Here is a 23182-nt window from a genome sequence, read left to right on the forward strand (position 1 = left end):
GTTTCTGTGGTATATACCAAGAAGTGAGATTGCTGGATCATATGGCAAGTCTGTTTCTAGTTATTTTAAGAAATCCTCAGACTGTTTTCCACTATGACCACACTAATTTAAGTCAATGTACAAGTGTTTCACTTTCTCCACACCCTCACCAGCACTTGTTACAGTCTTTTGGATTTCAGCATTATGGCAGAGATGAGATAATATCTCATTGTGCATCTGATTTGCATTTCCCTTGTGGGTAGTGATGTTGAGCATTTTCTCTTATATTTGTTGGCCATTTATATTTCTTCTTTTGAGAACTGTTTATTTAGTTCCTTTGCCCCTTAACAGGAATGGATGCTCTGTTGATTTCAAAGTAACAGATACGCTCTGGATATTAATCATGTGTCACTAAGTAACTCAAAAATATTTTTCCCATTCTATTGGATGTCCCCCTACACTCTACTGATCATTTCCTTTGCTGTGAAGATTCTGTGTTTTACATAATCCCATTTGTTAAGTTTTGCTTTTGTATCCTTGCTTTAGGAGTATTGTCCAAGAAGCTATCCCTTACACCAATGATTGGACTGTTTCCTCTAGGCTTTCTTCTAGCAACCTCATAGCCCCAGGTCTTAAATTTAAGTATCTGACCCATCTTAAGTTGATCTTTGTATATGGTGAAAAGTAAGAGCCCTACATTAATCCTGCTACATACACAAATCCAAATTTGCCAGCACCACTTGTTGAAGATTTAATTCATACGCCGAAGTATGTGGTGAGACCTTTTGTGAAAAATCACTTGGTTGTATGTAAAAGGATTGGTTTCTGGGCTCTCCATTCAGTTCCATTGATCTATGAGTGGTTTTTAAGTCATTAGCATGCTATTTTAATTACTATAGCTCTGCATAGTAATACACAGCAGATGCTTGGATGTCAAGTATTGTGATATCCCAGCTTGATTATTTTTTCCTTAGGATTGCATTGGTTATTATGAGTCTTTGGAATTACATATAATTTTAGGATTTTCTTTCTAATTCTGTAGAGTGTCATTGGTATTTTGATAAGCATTGTATTGAATTTGGAGATTGCAGTTAGTATAGATATCTTAATATTAATTCTTCTGAACCATAGACAATAAATATGTTTCCTTTAATTTGTGTATCCTTGATGATTTATTTCATCAATGTTTCACAATTTCCATTTTAAAAATCATTCATTTCTTTGGTAAATTTATTGCAAAGTATTTTATTTTTCTGGTTATTGTGAATGGAGTTCTTGATTTTGCTTCACTGAGTTCACCATTAGTGTACAAAACCTACTGTTTTGCATGTTTATTTTATAACCTGGCAAATTTACTGAATTGGTTTATCAGTTCTAACAGATTTCTGGTGGAGAGCTTAGGTTTTTGAAAAACATCATGTCATCTGCAAACTTCCACTGTTCCACATTTGGTTCCCTTTCTTTCTCCTCCCTAATTACTCTTGTCAATTCTTCCATTTGTTTATTGAATAAGAGTGGGGAAAGTGGAAATCCTTGTCTTTTTCCAGATCTGAGGGCAAATACTTTCAGATTTTCCCATTCAGTATGGTATTGGCTGTTGGTTTGTCATATTTAACCTTATCACTTTGAGGCACAAGTTTTCTATTACTTTGTGTATTGCTTTTGTTGAATCAAGATGGAATATAGAATCTTATCAAATACTTTCTCTGCATACACTGAGATGATCATGTGGCTTTTCTTCTTCATTCTGTTGTGATTTATGACATCTATAGACTTGCTTAATTCATATACTTGCATTTCTGTGATAAATCGCACTTCATTAGGATGTACTATCTTTCTAATGTGGCTTTGGATTTGGTTTTCTAGTGTTTTGTTGAAAATATGTTCTTCATAAAGAGTTTGGAAGAGTTCCATTGTGTTCAATATTCTGAAATCGTTTGAAAAGGATTAAAGTTAGTTCCTCTTTAAATGTTTTATATAACACAATAGAATTGTTTCCAGATCCTGGACTTTTCCTTGAATGAAAAGTTTTCATTACTGCTCAATCGCATTGCTTGTTGTGGATCTATTTATCTTGTCCCTGTATTCTTAATTTGGTAGGTCATATGGATCAAGGAATTCATCCAATTCTTCAAAGTTTTCCAGTTTATAAGCATGTAGATTTTCATACCTGCATCTCATAATCACTTGAATTTCAATGGTATTGGTTGAAATGTCTCCATTTTATTGTAATTTTCATGTTTACTTCTAATATAAGACTCACTCCAAAATGTCTTGTAAGGTTGGCCTGATGGCAGTGTATTCTATCAGTTTGGGTACAGTTACCATAAGCTACAAAGATAACCATTAACCAAGTAAATCTAAGACAAGATTTCCACTTTTCTGTCATTTTTCTTTCGTCCAAGACTTGTGCAAACAGTGATGTGCCTGGGTATCCTGAGCTTCCTAATCTGCTTTGTAGATCATGTTACTTTCTAAACAACACAAATTCAATTTGGCCGACATGTGCTCAAATTTGAAAAAAATTCATTATAAAAACTATAAAAAGGGATTGTATCACTCTGCAAAGACAGATCTTAGACGAATTCTTGTGTGAATACTGTCTTGATGAAATTCCTCTAGTTAAGGAATGGGAGAAGAAGGATTAGGAGCAAGGGAAGCAAAACAAGAGGGTAATCTCTGGCGAAGGCTCACAAAGAAACTCTGGAGCATATGCCTGTTTTGCTGATCTGTTTGTTCAAAGGAACTGTGTTGAATTATCCTACCCTACCCACACAAAAACACAATAGAATGAAACCTGAGAGCATCTGAGCAGAGCACCAATACTGTTCAGTATGCCAGGCCAACCAAGCTTTTATAAATTATATTCATAAAATCTTACAAGAAAAACAAAATCTCTGATATTTAACAGAAATTTATTTTAAATTACGTACATATATGTGATAGTATTGAACATTTAGGTGATATGTAAACATTTAATAGTCCATTTCGGTTTTGTATTACTTAACATAGAGAATTAGTGGCTATAACAGAGCCAGAAAATAATGGCAATTTAAACAAGATTAGAGTTTATAAGGAGATAGAGTGGTTACATTTATGCAAATTTTTCAAGAGAAAAGTTGATTCCATCTTATGCCATCCTCATCCATGAGGCCTATGATATATATATACTACATTGCAGCCAGAAGGAAAGGGAAAACATATGGAGAACAAGATGTTTGCCTTTAGAATTCAGACCAGAGGTGATTCATACAATTCCTGCTCATATGTCATCAGGTATAACTTCATCACATGATCCCAAATACATGTGAGGAAAGTTGAAAAATGCATTTTTTATATTCCCAGAAAAATTCTAAGGTTTGGCTTTTTTTTAACTGATAAAAGATGGGTCAGAATATGCAGTGAGAACAGCTAACATTGCTATACACTCATATAATGTAAGTAAATTTATGCCATTATTAGTTGGCAAGAAGTTTTTCGCTTTTATGAGGATCATCACAGGCAACTACACAGTGAGCACACTGAAAAATCTACATGACCATACCTAGAAATCCTGTTTATGGTATTTTAAATACAATTTTAGTTTAGCTAATGCTGACTCCTTAGTCATAAAGCAATCTATAAATATTGCCTCTGTTGAATTATATTCCAGGAATACAGAGACAAGAGTAAGAACAGGGGTTATTTAAGTTTTAAAATCTACTAGGGAATTTTTAGAAAGTGATTATGTTAATAAACAACATAAGAACCAAAACAAAGCTTGTCATAAGCAGTAAGTGATAAACTGTTACAAGGAGGAAAAATTAATGTCTGGTCTCAAGGAAAGAGTGGGGTTAAAAAAAGATATATTGTTCCTAAGGAAAGGATATTTTCCACAGATATATATAGCATGATAAATGTATTTTTATAAATAAATATAGCCAATAACTGCTTTGAAAGTAGTAATAAATCACACAACTCACTTTTTCACCTACATAAATGTTGTAGTCATTTGAGTATTTTCCTAAGCTCTTGGTATCATTGTTAAAACTTGATAATTCTTTGTTGTCATTCCCTAATTTGTAAAGAATATGCTGAAATTGAACAGTAGATTCCAGAGGCTCGATTCCATAGGAAACATTTTCAAATTGCAGTATTCCTCTGTAAAATTAAATAAACAGTTTTAGATGCTTTTAATCCAATCTATATACTGTAATACTTTTAGTCCAGTATTTTGGTCCAAACTCTGTTTTAGAGAGGACTCCAAAGGATGAAGGTTTCCCTAAACAACAAAATTCACTTTCCATTTAAACTTTTTTTCCACATTAATAAAAGCAGCAGCAATTACTAAATCAATTATTAGGTATACAAGAAAATACCCAGTCAATTGTTGCACACACAAAATTACAGCAATCAATTAATTCCCATTTTTCTAAGTCAATGACTTAATTAAAGCTACAGTAAATGGAAACCTTGATGGATTTCCTTCCAATGCTTTTGAAAAATTATTATGCTAGTTAATAACAAACTATGTACCATAAGAAATGTTACTTATAAAAATGAAATTTAGCAGTATTATTAAGTAACATTAATTTTGTTAGCTGCATAAGAATAAGAAAAAAAGCAAGATTCTAATGAGTAAAAAATTTGTGCAACTCTCCTTCCCTGAATACAGGTAACAGTTCAAGTCATTTCCCCCTAAAAAACAAATTTCCTGTCCAAAATTCAGAGCTCCAAGTATGAAGCACCATAGAACATCTATGAAAACAAGGCTCTGACATCACAAAATGAAAGTGGATAATTTTCTGACAGAATAGAAAATTCTCAAAGCACCGAGGATGAAAGCCAAAAATTCTTGGAGACATCATAATAGTAATATTACAAAAATATGAGTACTATAGTTATTTATTTATATATAATTTGCCTCTTCTCTGTAAAGACAATTTCCTTGAGAAAATAAAATGACTTGTTTCTCTTACATCTCCAAACACTACAATACATAGCTTTATAAATTCTCTATTTGCTGGAAAACCACCCAATCTTAAATTTACCTTCTCCCATTCTAGTCAAGCATCGCTGGATGCTGTTTCTGTACTAAAAAAGAAAATAAGTGAGCATGGAAAAATAAGAAGTCTATAGGATGTCAGAAATGTCTCTACTCAGTGGGGAAAGTAAAAAGAAATAAGAAAAATAGCAATATGTTAAGCAGATGAGTATGCCACTAAATAATCTTGACATAAGAATCCTCCTCCAGATCCAAATTCAATATAAACAATAAATTTGCTGCAAACATCGTAACAATTGTGTTCCATAATCAAAGACAAAAAACAAATAACCTGAGTCCAGAGCATGTGCTGAGCGTGACAATGGAATTTGGATATCCTTCAACATACCCTTGATAGTAGCACTGAGGCTAGGAAAGAAAGAAAATGGCTATTTGGGAATTGAAAAAACTTTCTAATGAGTTTCTATTACTATACTTGATGAAACTTATGAACATTTTTCACACGATATCTGGTTTACTACAGTATGAGTAAAGTGACATTGAGAAGAAAGAGACTTCATATATTTGTCACTTTTACTACATTAACTACTATTTATAAATCATGATTTGGATTACAGTTTTATGGGCTGCTTCCAAAGTGTCATCTCATATTTCACATAAAATACTTTACAAATAAAATTTGTCAGTTAAAAGATAAACATTGTGAATCTTAATTTTTTAAATCCCTACAAACTATTACATGTGTGTGTGTATATATATATATGTGTGTGTGTGCATGTGTGTGTGTGTGTGTATAAAACAATGATTCAGAAAATTTAAAGATTTAAATACACCGTGACAACACAGACAAAAAGGATGACTATGAAACTGCATTAAAACAGGAAATGTAGACCATGAGGCAAGAAGTATCACTAGAGAAAAATACGGACAGTAAAATATTGTAAACATGATTTGTATCTAATAATTGATAATTCAAGCATTCAAAATATACAGATTTGAACTGTATACCTAATTAATAAATGTAGAAAACTATATCTGGGGCCAGCGCTGTGGCACAGCTGGTTAACGCCCTGGCCTGAAGTGCTGGCAGGACTCAACAAATTTAAAAGGGCAAATATCTCAGAGTTTGGTTTTTGACCAAAATAAAATTAAGCTAATGACACACAGGGCAGAAAGCATTGTCACAGGGGCTGTGGTAATGTACATGTGAAGCAGGTTATAACACCACTTGAAACACCTGCATCCCACTGTCAACTGCTATACTTCTGATACAACTTCCAGCTAATATAACAGGGAATGTTTGGGCCTCTGCCACCCACGTGGAGGGGCCCAGATGGAGGTCCTGGATCCTGGCTTCCTCCTGGCCCAGCCCTGGTTATTGAGGCAATTTGGGGGGTGAATCAGGGGATGGAAGAGTGATGTCTCTTCTCTTCTCTCTCCCTTTGCTTTTCAAATAAGATAATTCAAGCAAAAATAACATTGTCAAAGAAAAAAAGGACAGATTATATAGTTTCCAAGATTCAAATGGCATTATAAATTCTGATGTAAACAACTATAAGATTTCTTAATAACACATTATGATGGAATTAAGGGGAGGAAAGCAAGCATGCAAAATGATAACCCTGGCCAATAAAAGTGAAGAAACATGGTAGCCCGTTCAATATTTCAGCAGGTTTTAATTTTCAAGCAAGTGAATTTTGAGCGATGTCCTAGGCACTGTAGTTATATAAATAAACAGATCAAAAACTTCCCCCTCATATAGATTTATATTTTACTGGGGAGACAAAAAGTAGATAAAATAGTTAATACAGCACATATTAATAAATACCATGGAGAAATATAAAACAGGTAAAGGAAATGCAGAGAGTACCAAGGAGAGGAGTACAATATAAAATAGGAGCTAGTGGAGAACTCATAGGGGAATTTTGATCCCAGACCTCGTATCAGTGAATGAAGGCAGAGGTAGAGGGTGAATTCTGATATATAGGTGGAAAGACAGAGTTGGTAGGATTTATTAACAGATAGTATGGGAGGTAGCATTATAAAAAAGACATATGTATTCATGTCCAAAAACCATTTCTATCCATTTTTCTTATTCCTTATTTTCATTTATTTAACAAAATATATATAAATGAATTATTAAATAACATCTCGGATCTAGGAACTATGAAAAATGCTAAGCAAATCTAGATTTTCTTTATTTTTTAAAAATTCAAGAAAAATTAATAACAAATGACTTAAATATATCCATTGTGAATCTTATTCAATGTACAAAATGGTTTTTAATGTCTTTAAAATCCAGAACTTACATCTTACCTGAATATGTGAAGAATGAGAACTCTCAGATCCTTGATTATACAAATAAACCATAAAAGTATCCACTAAAAAATATCTGAATATAAGAGAGAACTTTGTTATTCTTTCTGAAACATAAAGCACTGATCAGTGAACTGATAATTTCAGATAAAGCTAACCCATTCTTGTGTGTATAAATGGAGTTTCACTGGAAGAAAGCCACACCCATTCATTTACATATTGTCTATGACTGGTTTCAAGATACAACAGCAAAGTTAAGTCATTTTGACAGATCCTACATGGCCTTGAAAGCCTGAAATATTTACTCTCTCGACCTTTGGAAAAAATGTTTATCAACCCTTTTTTACTTTTTTATGTTTTATAAAAATTTTTATTTATTTATCTAAGAGATAGAGTTACAGACAGTGAGAGGGAGAGACAAAGAGAAAGGTCTTCCATCTGCTGGTTCACTCCCCAACTGGCCGCAATGGCCGGAGCTGCACAGATCCAAAGCCAGGAGCCAGGAAGACTGGTTCAGGGGCCCAAGGACTTGAGCCATCTTTTACTGCTTTCCCAGGCCATAGCAGAGAGCTGTATTGGAAGAGGAGCAACTGGGATTAGAACCGGCGCCCATATGGGATGCTGGCGCCACAGGCAGAGGATTAACCTACTGCGCCACAGTGCCGGCCTCCTATCAACCCTTGTATAAACGAGGTATCTTCTTTTCAGATATATTTAAATATTATGCAAATAAATAAATAATTTAAAAATAATTTTTTAATTTTTCTCTGTTCTTCTTTCCTCACTCATTCCCCACTCCTTCCATCTCTTTCCTTAATCCTTCCATCTCTTATTTTCTTTAAGGGAAATAAGAAGAGGCTGCAACAACAACGGGGGAAGTACTTTAAATTTTCTAGCACTGTGAACTAATTGAAATAGTATGACAATTTCCAGATATTCCAATGGAAAACCTACACCTATACAAATGTATTACTTTTATAATGAAGTGAAAGATTATGTAACACACATATCCATCTCACTATATGTACTAAAACTTCCATGTTCAACCTTCTCTGGTATCATTCCTTACACATATTATGCTATTTTACTTACACTTCCTCATCTATCTGCATGCTCACTCTTCAACCCATGGAAAGATTAGACTACCCAGTTGCCTCTGTTGTGATGCCTCCACAGAAATGAGTCTCAAAAAGGTTACAAATGACCCCCTATTGTCAAATTGCAAAAGGAATTTTAAAGCCAAATACTCTATATTGAAGCACTCCATACTGCTGACTACATTTCCCTTTTTTGAAACACTTCATCAGTTTTAGCAATAACATTTCCCCCTGGTTTCTCACATGTCTTCTCGTCTACTTTTAGAAGTTCGTTTTCTCAGTAGAGTTAGAAACATACCAGGGATTCCAATTCAATCCCATCGAGGTGGCATGTACCAATGCCATCTCACTAGTCCCAGTGATCAATTTCTGTTCACAATTAATCGTAATGATAGGACTAAGAACCAAAGGGATCACATAAACAAGAATAGTGTCTGCAAATACTAGCTGATAGAATAAAAAAGGGAGAGAATGGTCCAACATGGGAAGTGAGATACACAGCAGACCCATAGAATGGCAAATGTCCTAACAGCACTCTGGCCTCATAATCAGCCCTTAAGGCATGCGGATCCGGCTGAAATGCCCATGAGAGTATTTCAGGCATGCAAAGCCAAGACACTCTGGGGAAAAACAAAAAACAAAAAACAAAAAACAAAAACCTAAATGAAAGATCTCCACGAGTGAGATCCCAGTGGAAAGAATAGGTCATCAAAGAAGGAGGTACCTTTCTCTGAAGGGAGGAGAGAACTTCCACTTTGACCATGGCCTTGTCTAAAAATGATCAGAGTCAGTGAACCCAGGGGGCTTCCATAGCCTTGGCAGCTCATGACAAGAGCCTAGGGTGATTACTGAGGCCATAAACAAGAGTGTCAATTTGTTAAGTCAACAACAGGAGTCACTGTGCACTTACTCCTCATCTAGGATCTTTGTCCTTAGTGTGCTGTACATTGAGATTTAATGCTATAACTAGTACTCAAACAGTATTTTTCACTTTATGTTTCTGTGTGGGAGCAAACTGTTGAAATCTTTACTTAATGTATGCTAAACTGATCTTCTGTATATAAAGAGAATCAAAAATGAATCTTGACATGAATGAAAGGGGAGAGGGAGTGAATAAGGGGAGGGTTGCGGGTTGGAGGGACGTTATGGGGGGAAGTCATTGTAATCAATATTCTGTACTTTGGAAATTTATATTCATTAAATAAAAGTAAAAAAAAAAGAAGTTCGTTTTCTACTCCTTAAAGGTTTCCATAATATTCAATTAATTTTTTAAAGACTTATTTTACTGCTCAGAAAGGCGAAGAATTATAGAAAGACAGACACAGAGTCAGGGGAGCAGGGAGAAAGACAGAGATCTTCCATTCACTTGTTCATTAAAAAAATTAATAAATAAATAACATCTGCAAAGGCTAGGGCAGGGCCATGCTGAATCCAGGATCCTGAGGATCCTGGATCTCCAGCTAAGTCTCCTATGGATGGCAGGGGCCATATTCAATTGCTTTTCCCTGGCATATTACCTGAGCATGGATCAGCAGTGAGGCAGCTGAGACTAGAAGTAGAGTTTATATGAGATGCCAGTGACAGAAGTGTCAGCTTAACTCACTGCACCACAATGCCGGCCCCAATTGCATGGAATTAAAGGCTATGTTTCCTTCTCACCTTTAACATTTATCCTTACTTCTATGGATTTATTTCCCTCATTCTGTGGCTTCACTGAAAAAAAAAAAAGAGGATGGGCACTGCAGGATATTTTGAAATTAAGTATGTGATACCTCCATATATGTTCTTTTTGGCTCAAGATTATTTTGGCTATTCAGGGCCTTTGGTAGTTCTTAGGAATTTTAAGATTTTTTTTCTCTAAAAAAAAATGTCATTGGGATGTTAATAGTGATTACATCAATTCTATAGCTTTCTTTCAATAGTAGGAGTATTTTAACAATATTAACTTTGGGGTGGCTCCAAGATAGCGGAATAGGGAGGGAGTGCACTGATAGTCCAGGAAAAGATATTATATTAAAAGTGGAGATACTGGCCAGTGCCGCGGCTCAGTAGGCTAATCCTCCGCCTTGCGGCGCCGGCACAACAGGTTCTAGTCCCGGTCGGGGCGCTGGATTCTGTCCCGGTTGCCCTTCTTCCAGGACAGCTCTCTGCTGTGGCCAGGGAGTGCAGTGGAGGATGGCCCAAGTGCTTGGGCCCTGCACTCCATGGGAGACCAGGAGAAGCACCTGGCTCCTTCCTTCAGATAGGCACAGTGCGCCGGCTGCAGCGCACCAGCGGCAGGGGCCATTGGAGGGTGAACCAACGGCAAAGGAAGACCTTTCTCTCTGTCTCTCTCTCTCACTGTCCACTCTGCCTGTACAAAAAAAAAAAAATGGAGATACTGTAATTTCAGGGAAGAGTTAGTGAAAAGACTGCAGAGGAAACTCTTCTGGAACTAGGGGACACGGTGGACCTACGTGGAGGGCACGGGTGCCCACGGTTCAGGACCCCAGCTGCCGAGTCTACGCACCAGCACTGGAAAGTGAGGCGAGGAGAAACTGCAGTAGCCCAAGACACTGGCAGAAAAGTGGCCGGAAGAGCCTAGAGGGAATGAGGCTTGAAGCCCCGTGGGGGAAAGTTCACCAGCCCAACTAGAGGAGAGAAAATAAATAAATAAAAGGGACTGGTACGGACAAAATTCTCTCTCTAAATACACATTACAAAGGTGAGCAAGACAAAGAGCAGGCGCCATTTTGGACATACGTAACAGATACACCAGCTCAGGGCTGGGCTCACCCTCAGCCAAGCAGGAAAACCTGACTCTAGTGGGGAGAAATAAAAGGAGGTTAAGACCTAGTGAATGTGTGGAGGTTATGAACTGGGACTGTGAAAAGAAAAAATAAGGGTGTGTGGGAGAACTCACGGTGAGCCTGAGACATGAGTGAGTACTCTCAGTGGGAGACACCACAAACTCAGTAACCTTGGCTACCCAGTGGGAGACATTGCAGGGGAATCTGTCTTACACTGAGGACTGCACAGAGCCTTTGCGTGGTCCTTGAGACAGAACAGACGAATATTATACCCACAGGGGCTAGCACTCAGGCACTGACTGCCATCAAGGAGAAGAGCTCAGCTAAGTGGAATTACTTCCCTTTTGAATAAATTAAAATAAGAGAGAGAGAGAGAGAGAGAGAGAGAAATATTTACCATGCCAAACCTGGGTGTGTCACCTTTGGCACACCCTTAACCCTGAAGAACTGAACAGAGATCTCTGGCCACACCCACCACAAGCCCTTAGAGATTCATCAAAAGCAGACAGTCCACTTAATTTAGAGTCACAGTATAACAAGAAAAGCCACCACAGTGAGGGAAAAAAAATAGAAGAAACCAAAGAATATCTCTACAATGCCAAGCAACAAACGCAGAACCAAGGAAACAAGAACAAGGAAGACATTATGATGTCCTCAAATGAACATGACATCCCAATACAAGATTATGAAGATGATGAAATAGAAGAAATGCAAGATACGGATTTCAAAAAATTTATGATAAGAACATTTAAAAGTTCTCAAAAACAAATTCATGAACTATAGAAATCTATACTGGACAGGATAGAAAATCTCTCTCGTGAAAATGGAATCTTAAGGAGGAACCAAATGAAATGAGGAATCTAGTAGAATATGAAATTGTGATGTTGAAGAGAAACCAAAATGAAAAGAAGAATTCAATGGAACAAATGACAAATGCATTTGAGAGCCAGAAAAACAGAATCAATGAGATAGAAGAGAGAATATCAGACTTAGAAGACAGAGCACAGGAAAGTATACAGTCAATCCAAAGAAAAGAAGAGGAAATTAGAAATCTAAAAAATATTGTTGAGAATCTACAGGATACTATTAAAAAACCCAACATTCAGGAGAAATCTTCCCGGGTTTGGAGAAGGACAGAGACATCCAAGTACAGGAAGCACATAGGACCCCGAATAAACATGACCAAAAGAGATCCTAGCCACGACACATTGTAATCAAACTCACCACAGTGCAACATAAAGAAAAGATTCTAAAATGTGCAACAGAGAAACGTCAGATTACTCTAAGAGGATCTCCAATTAGACTCACAGCAAACTTATCATCAGAAACCCTACAGGCTAGGAGGTAATGGCCAGATATAGCCCAGGTACTAAGAGAAAAAACTGCCAGCCCAGAATATTATATCCTGCAAAGCTCTCATTTGTGAATGAAGGTGAAATAAAGACCTTGCATAGCAACCGGAAATTGAAGGAATTTATCACCACTCGTCCAGCCCTGCAAAAGATGCTTAAAGATGTGTTACAAACAGAAACATAGAAACACGGTCATCAGTATGAAAGAAGGTAATGGAAGGAAACCACACAGCAAAAGATCACAGGAAGTTCAAAGCATATATTAGAAATATCGTTGGGAAAATGGCAGGGCAAAGTCACTAATTATCAATACTCACATTGAATGTCAATGGCCTCTACTCTCCAGATAAAAGACACAGACTGGCTGAATGGATTAAAGAACAAAACCCATCTATTTGCTGCTTACAAGAAACACATCTTTCCAACACAACTTTCTTCTCAGCAGTACATGGAACCTTCTCTAGGTTTGATCACATAGTAGGCCATAAAGCAAGTCTCAGCAAATTCAAAAGAATTAGAATCATACCATGCAGCTTCTCAGACCACAGTGGAATGAAGCTGGAAATTAGCAACTCAGAAATCCCTAGAGCATATGCAAATACGTGGAGACTGAACAACATGCTCCTGAATGAACACTTGGTCATCAAAGAAATCAAAAGAGAAATCAAAAACTTTCTGGAAGTAAATGAGGATAACAACATAACATATCAAAACTTATGGGATACAGCAAAAGCAGTGTTAAGAGGAAAGTTTATAGCAATAGGTGCCTACATCAAGAAATTGAAAAGGTACCAAATAAATGAGCTTTCAGCGCATCTCAAGGATCTAGAAAAACTGCAGCAAACCATACCAAAAACTAGTAGGAGAAGAGAAATAATAAAAATCAGAGAAATAAACAGGATTGAATCCAAAAAAAATTACAAAAAATCAGCCATACGAAGAGCTGCTTTTCTGAAAAAATAAACAAAATTGACACCTCATTGGCCCAACTACAAAAAGAAAAGACCCAAATCAATAAAATCAGAGATGAAAAAGGAAACATAACAACAGACACCGCAGAAATAAAAAGAATCATCAGAAATTACTGCAAGGACTTGTATGCCAGCAAACAGCGAAATCTATCAGAAATGGATAGGTTCATGGACACATGCAACCTACCTAAATTGAACCAGGAAGACATCGAAAACCTAAATAGACCCATAACTGAGACATAAAGTGAATCAGTAATACAGGCCCTCCCAACAAAGAAAGCCCAGGACCGTATGGATTCAGTGCTGAACTCTACCAGACATTTAAAGAAAAACTAACTCCAATTCTCCTCAACATATTCAGAACAATTGAAAAGAGGGAATGCTCCCAAATTCTTTCTATGAAGCCAGCATCACCTTAATCCTAAGCCGGAAAAAGATTCAGCATTGACTGAAAATTACAGACCAATATCCTTGATGAACATAGATGCAAAAATCCTCAATAAAATTCTGGCCAATAGAATGCAACAACACATCAGAAAGATCATCCACCCAGATCAAGTGGGATTTTTCTCTGGTTGCAGGGATGGTTCAATGTGTGCAAAGCAATCAATGTGATATACCACATTAACAGACTGCAGAAGAAAAATCATATGATTATCTCAATAAATGCAGAGAGAGTATTTGATAAAATACAACACCCTTTCATGATGAAAACTCTAAGCAAATTGTGTAAAAAAGGAACTTTCCTCTATACGATCAAAGCAATTTATTTTCTCATATCTGGAAAAAATGATGCTAAAATTCATATGGAGACAAAGGAGACCTCAATTAGCTAAAGCAATCTTGTACAACAAAAGCAAAGCCAGAGGCATCACAAGACCAGATTTCAGGACATGCTACAGGGCAGTTATAATCAAAACAACATGGTACTGGTACAGAAACAGATGGATAGACCAATGGAACAGAATAGAAACAACAGAAATCAATCCAAACATCTACAGCCAACTGATATTTGATCCAGGATCTAAAACCAATTCCTGGAGCAAGGACAGTCTATTCAACAAATGTTGCTGGGAAAACTGGATTTCCACATGCAGAAGCATGAAGCAAGACTCCTACCTTACACATTACACAAAAATCCACTCAACATGGATTAAAGATCAAAATCCACGACCTGACACCATCAAATTATTAGAGAACATTGGAGAAACCCTGCAAGATATAGGTACCGGCAAAGAATTCTTGGAAAAGACCCCAGAGGCAAAGGCAGTCAAAGCCAAAATTAACAACTGGGATTGAATCAGTTTGAGAAGTTTCTGTCCCGCAATAGAAACAGTCAGCAAAATGATTGACAGAAACGGGCCAGGGGATTCCAATTCAATCCCATGAAGGTGGCATGTACAAATGCCATCGTACTAGTCAAAGTGATAAGTTTCAGTTCACAATTGATCATAATGATAGAGTTAAGAGTCAAAAGGGGCCGGCGCTGTGGCTCAATAGACTAATCCTCCACCTGGGGCACTGGCATACTGGGTTCTAGTCCCGGTCAGTGCGCCGGATTCTGTCCTGGTTGGCCCTCTTCCAGGCCAGCTCTCTGCTGTGGCCCGGGAGTGCAGTGGAGGATGGCCCAGGTGCTTGGGCCCTGTACTTGCATGGGAGACCAGGAGAAACATCTTGCTCCTGGCCTCAGATCACTGCAGTGCCCTGGCCCCAGTGCACTGGCTGTGGCGGCCACTGGAGGATTAAGCAACGCAAAAGGAAGACCTTTTTCTCTGTCTCTCTCTATATCTACTCTGCCTGTCCAAAAAAAAAAAAAAAGAGTCAAAGGGATCACATAAACAAGACTAGAGTATGCTAATTCTGATATAATTAAAAAGTAGAGAACGATCCAACATGGGAAGCAGACCACACAGCAGACCCATAGAATGGCAAATGTCCTAAACAGCACTCTGGCCTCAGAATGAGCCCTTAAGGCATTTGGATCTGGCTGAAGAGCCCATGAGAGCATTTCAAGAATGGAAAGCCAAGACACTCTGGCAAAAAAAAAAAAAAAGACCTAAATCTTGCTCTTTGCATGTGAGATCCCAGTGGATAGAACGGACCATCAAATAAGGAAGTACGTTTCTCTGAAGGGAGGAGAGAACTTCCAATTTGACTATGACCTTTTCTAAATAAGATTAGTGTTGGCAACCTCAAAAAGCTTCCATAGTCTTGCCAACTCATGACAAGAGCTTCAGGTGATTACTGACGCCATAAACAAGAGTGTCAATTGTTAAACCAACAACAGAAGTTACTGTGCACTTACTCCCCATGTAGGATCTCTGTCGTTAATGTGTTGTACAATGTAAATTAATGCTATAACTAGTACTCAAACAGTATTGTTCACTTTGTGTTTCTGTGTGGGTGCAAACTGTTGAAATCTTTACTTAATATATGCTAAATTGATCTTCTGTATATAAAAATAATTGAAAATGAACCTTCATGTGAATGGGATGGGAGCGGGAGATGAGAGGGTTGCGAGTGGGACAGAAGTTATGGGTGGGAGGAAGCCACTGTAATCCAAAAGATGTACTTTGGAAATTTATATTTATTAAATAAAAGTTAAAAATCAATATTAATTTTCCCAATCCATGTACAAGATGCACTTTTTATTTCTTTTAAACTTTTATTAATATAAAGAAAACAAATTTCAAGTATTTCATAGATAAAATTCTAAGAGATAAACATAACTCTTCCCTCACTCCCTCTCCCCCACTCTTACATTCACTGCTTTAATTTTTACAAGTACATAACTTTAATTTACTTTATAATCACAGGCTTAAAGAACCACTGATCATAAATTTTAATAGGTAAAAAATAGAAAGACCAATATTCCACAAGAATATAGACAAAATCAATAAATAATTTATTTGTATCTTCTGTAATACCTTTCACAAATGTTTTATAGTTTTCAAGTATTTCACTCATTGATTAAATTTATTCTTTATTGGGTTGGTGTTCAACCTAGTGCTTAAGAAGCCTAAATTTAAGAGATTACAAGATGGCTGGAAAGTGAAAAGATATGCTGATTTTCACCAGGGGAAAATAGCAGAAGAAAAGCAAAGGAGTGTATTTACAGGGAATAGTTGGATATATATTTGCAGTGGAAATTCTATAGAAGCAAGAGGGACAGTGTGGAACAGCACAGAAAGAGCAGATGTGCAGCAGTGAGCAGGCACACAACACACAACTCCTGTGGCCAGGGGCCAGAAGAGATGCCAGCTTCTGAAAGCTATGTGAGAGCATACTATGGCAGCAAGTACCACAGGTGACATTGCATGAGAGAGAACCTTGCAGACCACACTGACTAGGTCAGGCCTTGAGCCCTAGCAGAGGACATGGTATCTACCTAACCCAATGAGGGAAAAGTGTATTTCTTTCTCTTCATCCCCTAAAACAAGAGCGCCCAGCAACCGAAGGGGAGAAGACACTGTTTTGACACCAGAAGATTCTGTGGTGGCTCTCACATGCATGACCAGGGGATTTTATCAGAAGGAAAAAAATCTACAAGTTCGATTTACTGTTAGTCTGACTGCAATGTTTTACAGGGGCCTGCACACCTGGTTAGGACAGAAGGTGCCCCAATCCTGTCAGCCTATCACAGGCTCCAGGGCTCAAACTACCAAGGTGGGAAACCCATAGGTAGTTGGCACTGGAAATGACTCTGCTCTATCCATGGAAGGGCCAAGCTTTCAGGGCAGAGAGAGGATCTTCTGTACCATGTGACTGTAGGAGCCTTGTGCGCTATGACTTTGGGAACCATGTGACTACATAATTGGGTGTGGAGTATGACTGGGGCTCTGGGAAATCACTGTGTCTGGCATCAGACTCATAGCTCCCTGACTGCCTGGGGTGGGTAACTGCAGAGGCTTTTGTGCTCACATTGAGGACTGTACAGAACCTCTGTATGGTTCATGCAATAGCATGGGTAAGAGCTGTACCCAGGGTGGGGTATCCCCAGGCATTGAGTACCTTCAGATACAGGACATGAGGTTTTCATTATGCCACCAGGCATGATCATACTTTCCTTCCTGCTGATAATACAGGGCATATACCACACCCAACTTAGGTGTCACCCTGGATTCTTACCCCACAGCTCAGCCCTGACCAGAGCTCCTTGGTCCCACCCAACACACACCTCTTGGTATTCACTAAAGGAGGAGACACTCCACTAACCCACAGAGGAACAAATTAAAAAAAAATCAGTAGAGAAAACCAAAAGTGTTTCTACAAATACCTAAAAATAAACGCATAAATATAAGAAACAAAAACAGGAAGAGAAGATGACTTCCCCAAAGGGCACAATAACACTTCAATATGAGAATGTGAAGATGAAGAGACTAATGAAATTCTTGCAAAGGATTTCAAATGAATGTTCACAGGATTACTCACAAACAATGAGAAGAAAATTAATGAGCTAAAGAAATCCACACATGACATGAATGGAAAATTTGCCCATGAGATTTTGAAGAGAAATAAAACTGAAATATTAGAAATGAAGCACTGAGGGAGGCACTGACATGGCACAGTGAGTTAAGCTGCCATCTGCAGTGCCAGCATCTCATATAGGCAAAGGGTGGTGTCACAGCTGCTCCATATCCAATCTAGGTCCCTGCTCATGCACATGGGAAAGCAGGGGAAGATGGCCCAAATCCTGGGGTCTCTGACACCAAATGGGAAACCTGGAAGAAGCTCCTTGCTCCTGGCTTGGGCTTGACCCAACCCCAGCAGATGCAGCCATCTAAGGAGTGAACCAGCAGATAAAAGATCTCTCTCTCTCCATATATATATATATATATATATATATACACACTCATATATATATATGTACACACATATATGTATATACATATACATATATATATCTTATCTCTGTAAATAAATAAAATAAATATTTTTTTAAAAAATGAAGAATTCAATATGTCTTATAAAAATACAGTGGAAAGTCTTAACCTATTCAAAACAACTGAAAGGGAGAGAATCCCTCCCAAAATCATTCTATGAGGCTAACATCATCTTAATTCCTAAATCAGAAAAACACACAACGGAGAAAGAGAACTACAGATCAATATTCCTGATGAGCATAGATGCCAAGATCCTCAACAAAATAATAGCTAATCGAATCCAACAGCACATTAGAAACATCATTCACTCAGAACAAGTGAGATAATCCCTGGTATGCAGGGATGGTTCAAAAATCACAAATAAATGTGATACATCACATTAACAAATTAAAGAACAAAAGCTGCATGATTATCTCAATAGATGCAGAGGAAGCATTGATAAAATACAACACCATTTCATGATTAAAAATCTAAAGCAAATTGGGAATACAAAGAACATTCCTCAATACAATCAAGGGTGCTTATGGAAGACACACAGAAGCAACTTATTGAATGATGAAAATTTGGAAGCATTTCCACTAACAGAACCAGACAAGGATGCCAACTTTCAACACTGCTATTGAATATAATCTTGGAGGTTTTAACCAGAGCCACTATGCAAAAAAAAAGTAATCAAAGGCTACAAATTTGTAAGGAGGAAAGGAAATTATTCCTGTTTGCAAATGACATGATTCTATATAGAATATATATATATAATCTCTCTATATAATATATATAGAAAATATATATAGAAAATCTCTATATATAGAAAATATATATGTATAATCTCCATATATAATATTCTATATATATATATTCTCTCTATATATGTATAGAATATATAGAGAGAATATATAGATAGAATATATATAGATATATAATATATATAATAATATATATAATAGAATATATATATATAATATATAGAATATATATATCATATATTGTGTATATAGGTAATATATTCTATATATAGAATATATATTTTATATTGTATATATAGGTTATATATATTCTATAGAATATATATAATATATAGAATATATATATAGAGAGAATATATATAGATAGAATATATATATAGAGACTATATAGAGAGAATATATATATATATATATATAGAATATATACAGAGAGAGAATATATAGGAGAATGATAAAACTCCACTAATAGACTATTGAAACTCATGAAACTCATAACGAGCTTGGTAAAATGACAGAATATAAAATTAATGGACAAAAATCAATAGCCTTTGTAAACACATAAAATATTTGCTAACTAGGCAACTGTTAAAGGAATAATATCCAGGATCTATAAAGCAGTGAAAAAATTCAACAACAAGAAAACAAACAATCCAGTTAAGAAATGAGTGAAGGACTTGAACAGGAATTTTCAAAAGAGGAAATTCAAATGGCCAACAGACACATGAAAAAATGTTCAGGATCACTAGCCATCAGGGAAATGTAAATAAAAATGACAATGAGGATTTACCTCCCCCCAGTTAGAATGGCTCTCACAGAGAAATCAGAGAATTAAAAAAATAAAACAAATGCTGATGAGGATGTGTGAAAAAAGGTTCCCTAAACCACTGCTGGTGGGAATGCAAACTAGTACAGCCAGTGTGGAAGAGATTATAGAGATTCCTCAGAAACATGAAAATATATCTACCATATAACCCAGCAACCCCAACCCTGGGAATTTACCCTTCCAAAATAAATCAGCATATGCAAGAGTTATCTGTAACCACAACTTAATTGCAGCTCAGTTCACAAAAGCTAAGGCATGGAATCAAATGAGATATCCATCAAGTGATGACTGGATAAAAAAACATATATACACATGATGGAATATTACTCAGCCATAAAAAATATGAAATCCTGTCTGTGCAACAAATGGATGCTACTGGAAAACATTATATTAAATAAAAGAAGCTCATCCCCCCAAAAAAACTACCGTGTGTTTTCACTGAACTTGGTAAGTGATAGAATACAAATATGTGAGTGAAAATGACATTTTGAGAACTGATTCTTGTTTATAGCCCTTGCCTCAACTGTTATGGAACAGTGTTTTTCTTATTATTATGCTCTGAAATCTCCTCGTGGGGGTTAATTGTATGAGTATAAAATAAAATGAAAGTATGTTATTATAAAATTTAAAAGAAAGAATAAGAAAAAGGAGGAGGGAGGGTGGGAGAAAGGGTAGAGGGGGAATTGCCACTATGTTCCTAAATCTGTATATATTAAGTACTTATTTGTTCACCTTATGTAAGTAAAAATGTTTTTAAAAAGATGACTGCACTCAGTATCGGAATATTTGGGTTTGATATCCAGCTGTAGCTCCTCTCTTAAACTTTTGTTAATATAGGCATCAGTAACTGGATCAAGTTACTGGATTCCTGTCACCATATGGGAGAACCCGATTGAATTCTTGGCTCCTGGTTCTGACCTGACTCAGTCCCAGCCACTGCAGGCCCTTTGGGAATGAACCAGATGGCAGGGCTCTCTCACTGTCTTTCTCCACCTCCCTCCCTCTCAAATAAATAATTTTTAAAATTTTATTCCAAAGTATTTTATTTTTATATATTATAAATCAAATGTTTTCTTGATTTCTTTTTAAACTGTTCTTTTAGTGTAAAGAAACTGCTGGTTTTTGTAAGCTGAGTTTGTATCTTTACTGATTTATTTATTGGTTCCAACAGAGTTTTAGTTGGGCCTTTAAGATCATATGGAAATAGAAACACTTAGCTTCTTTCTTTCTCATTTGTATACCTTTCATTACCTTTTCTTGCTCAGTTTCTTTGTCTAGGACTTACAGTAATATGTTGAAGAAAACTGGTGAGAATAAACATTCCTATAGTGTTTCTAATCCATGTTTAAAAACTTTCAGCTTTTCACTATTGACGACCATGTTAGCCCCAGACTTGTCATATCCAGCCTTTATTGGGATGAGCTACATCCTTCCTATTCCAAATTTTTAGAACTTTTATAAAGAAAGGATTTTGAAATTTGCACCTCTCCACCATGTTCTAAATTAAATTACTCTCTTTTTCTTTCTGTAATTCTGTCAAACAAATAAATCTTAAAAATTAATTAATTAATTGAAGTGACTACCAACTGAGCATTACCTCGGCACATCCCATAGCACTTCATATATAGTTGTCTTCAACAGTGAGACCCTATATCCCTTGGTTGAGATCTCTCTCATTTGTCTGTCCCACTAAATTCTTGCAAGTACTATATCTAATGGGCCATCAAATCTCTTATTTTTATGCTGCCTTAGTATCCGCTAGAAAAAAAAAATCTACTTCTACATGGTAATAGTTGCTTATCACTAATTCTCTTATTAAGTTAGTTGCAACTGCTTCCTTATGGTTATTTGGCTATCCTAGCAATCATTCAGGAAACTTACCAAAACAATACTCACATGCCTTATCAATAGCCCAGGCTCCATTTTCTTTCTTAACACTGTTGATATTCCTGATGTGAAGTTCAAATGCAATGTGAGCCCTCCCACTTTTCCTCTTCAAAAGCTTGAGATTTGTCACCTACCATGTCCTCTTTTCCTTCTGTCTAAAAGAGTATGTTAACTCTCTTTTGGAAGAATTCTTTGACATCTAATACAGGGAATCACTTGGTTTACACCTTTCATCTTTCTCTAAAAAACTACCCCTCAACAAAATAATTTCTTGGTTTTTTCCATATAAAAATATTTTCCTGGTCATAAATGTCAATCTTAAAAAATAAATGTGTTCATGCAACCTTCCTGTTTCTCGTTTCTCTGCACAATATTTTCTATAAGCTTTTTTGTATACTTGCCTGCTTCAGTTCTCATAATTTGGCTCCTCCTAATAGAAGGATACCTAGTTCCACCCCAAAAATTTAATTGAAACTCTCTTCTTGAATGCCCTAAATTACTTCTAAGATAGCCTTTCTCAACAAGGTTTCTTCAAAGTGTTAAACCTCACAGAAAATTATTTCAATTATTTCTCAATTCTCTGAAGGGTAGCATATAGCTAGTACCATTTTCCATAAACTGTTCACCAGCCCCATGACAGCACAAAATCCAGTGGCTATATTAAAGAACTCACTCTACATCCTCATGGTGGTACAACCTCTCTAATAAAATCCTAAATAACAAAATCATGTGACGTAAAGCCTGATTATAGAGGGAATGCTGGTCTTGCCAAATTCATAACAAGCATCTCAGACTTCAGGTGATGAGGCCAGATTTCCGGTTGTTGTTGTTTTTTCTAACCTCTAGTCACAAAATACTACTTGGGACATTAGGCCTAAAATTTAAGTAACTCACGGGGATAAACTGGCCATCTAAGATAACTAAATTCTCAATAACAACTATATTTGCTGGTTTTCAATATACATTTTATTATAAATAAACAGCTTCATAAGAATAAATTTTAAAACTAAATAATAAAATTTACCTCTGCTTAAGGTGAACAGTATACAGTGTTTCATTTATTGGAATGATATAGGACATCTGATCCTAAAGAATCCAGAACAATTGTGTGAAACAAATTATTGTAAGAGGCAAACAGTAGCTTTATATAAAATCCCTCAAAGAATGCTTAAAAAGTCTTAATCAAAATGTTATAGACTATTTCTGATTTTAAAATCTGCCAACAAAATATTTTTAAATGTTGGATATTTGTAAATTATAGGATCCATTCTTACTATTTTCATAATATAAATTCAGTCGAAGAATTTATCTACATGTAAGTAAACTGTAACCTTCTTCTGAAAGAAAAGTCCATGTGT

General features: G+C 36.3%; 1 protein-coding gene across 5 annotated transcripts in view; it reads right to left on the reverse strand.

Moving 5' to 3' along the window:
* The window catches only part of LOC103352162 (disintegrin and metalloproteinase domain-containing protein 32), a 117985-nt gene that overhangs the window by 66569 nt on the left and 28234 nt on the right, over positions 1-23182 (reverse strand). For 4 of the 5 annotated variants that reach the window (XM_070067892.1, XM_070067891.1, XM_070067894.1 and 1 more), the window contains 4 exons: positions 22849-22910; positions 7280-7355; positions 5295-5371; positions 3942-4119 (listed from right to left, as the gene is read on the reverse strand). In XM_070067892.1, the coding sequence (XP_069923993.1) occupies positions 3942-4119; positions 5295-5371; positions 7280-7355; positions 22849-22910 (393 nt within the window). The remainder of the gene's footprint in view (positions 1-3941; positions 4120-5294; positions 5372-7279; positions 7356-22848; positions 22911-23182) is intronic. The other variant, XM_070067895.1, reaches the window with a different exon arrangement.

This window comes from Oryctolagus cuniculus, unplaced genomic scaffold (assembly GCF_964237555.1).
Source record: "Oryctolagus cuniculus unplaced genomic scaffold, mOryCun1.1 SCAFFOLD_116, whole genome shotgun sequence".
Lineage (NCBI taxonomy): Eukaryota > Metazoa > Chordata > Mammalia > Lagomorpha > Leporidae > Oryctolagus > Oryctolagus cuniculus.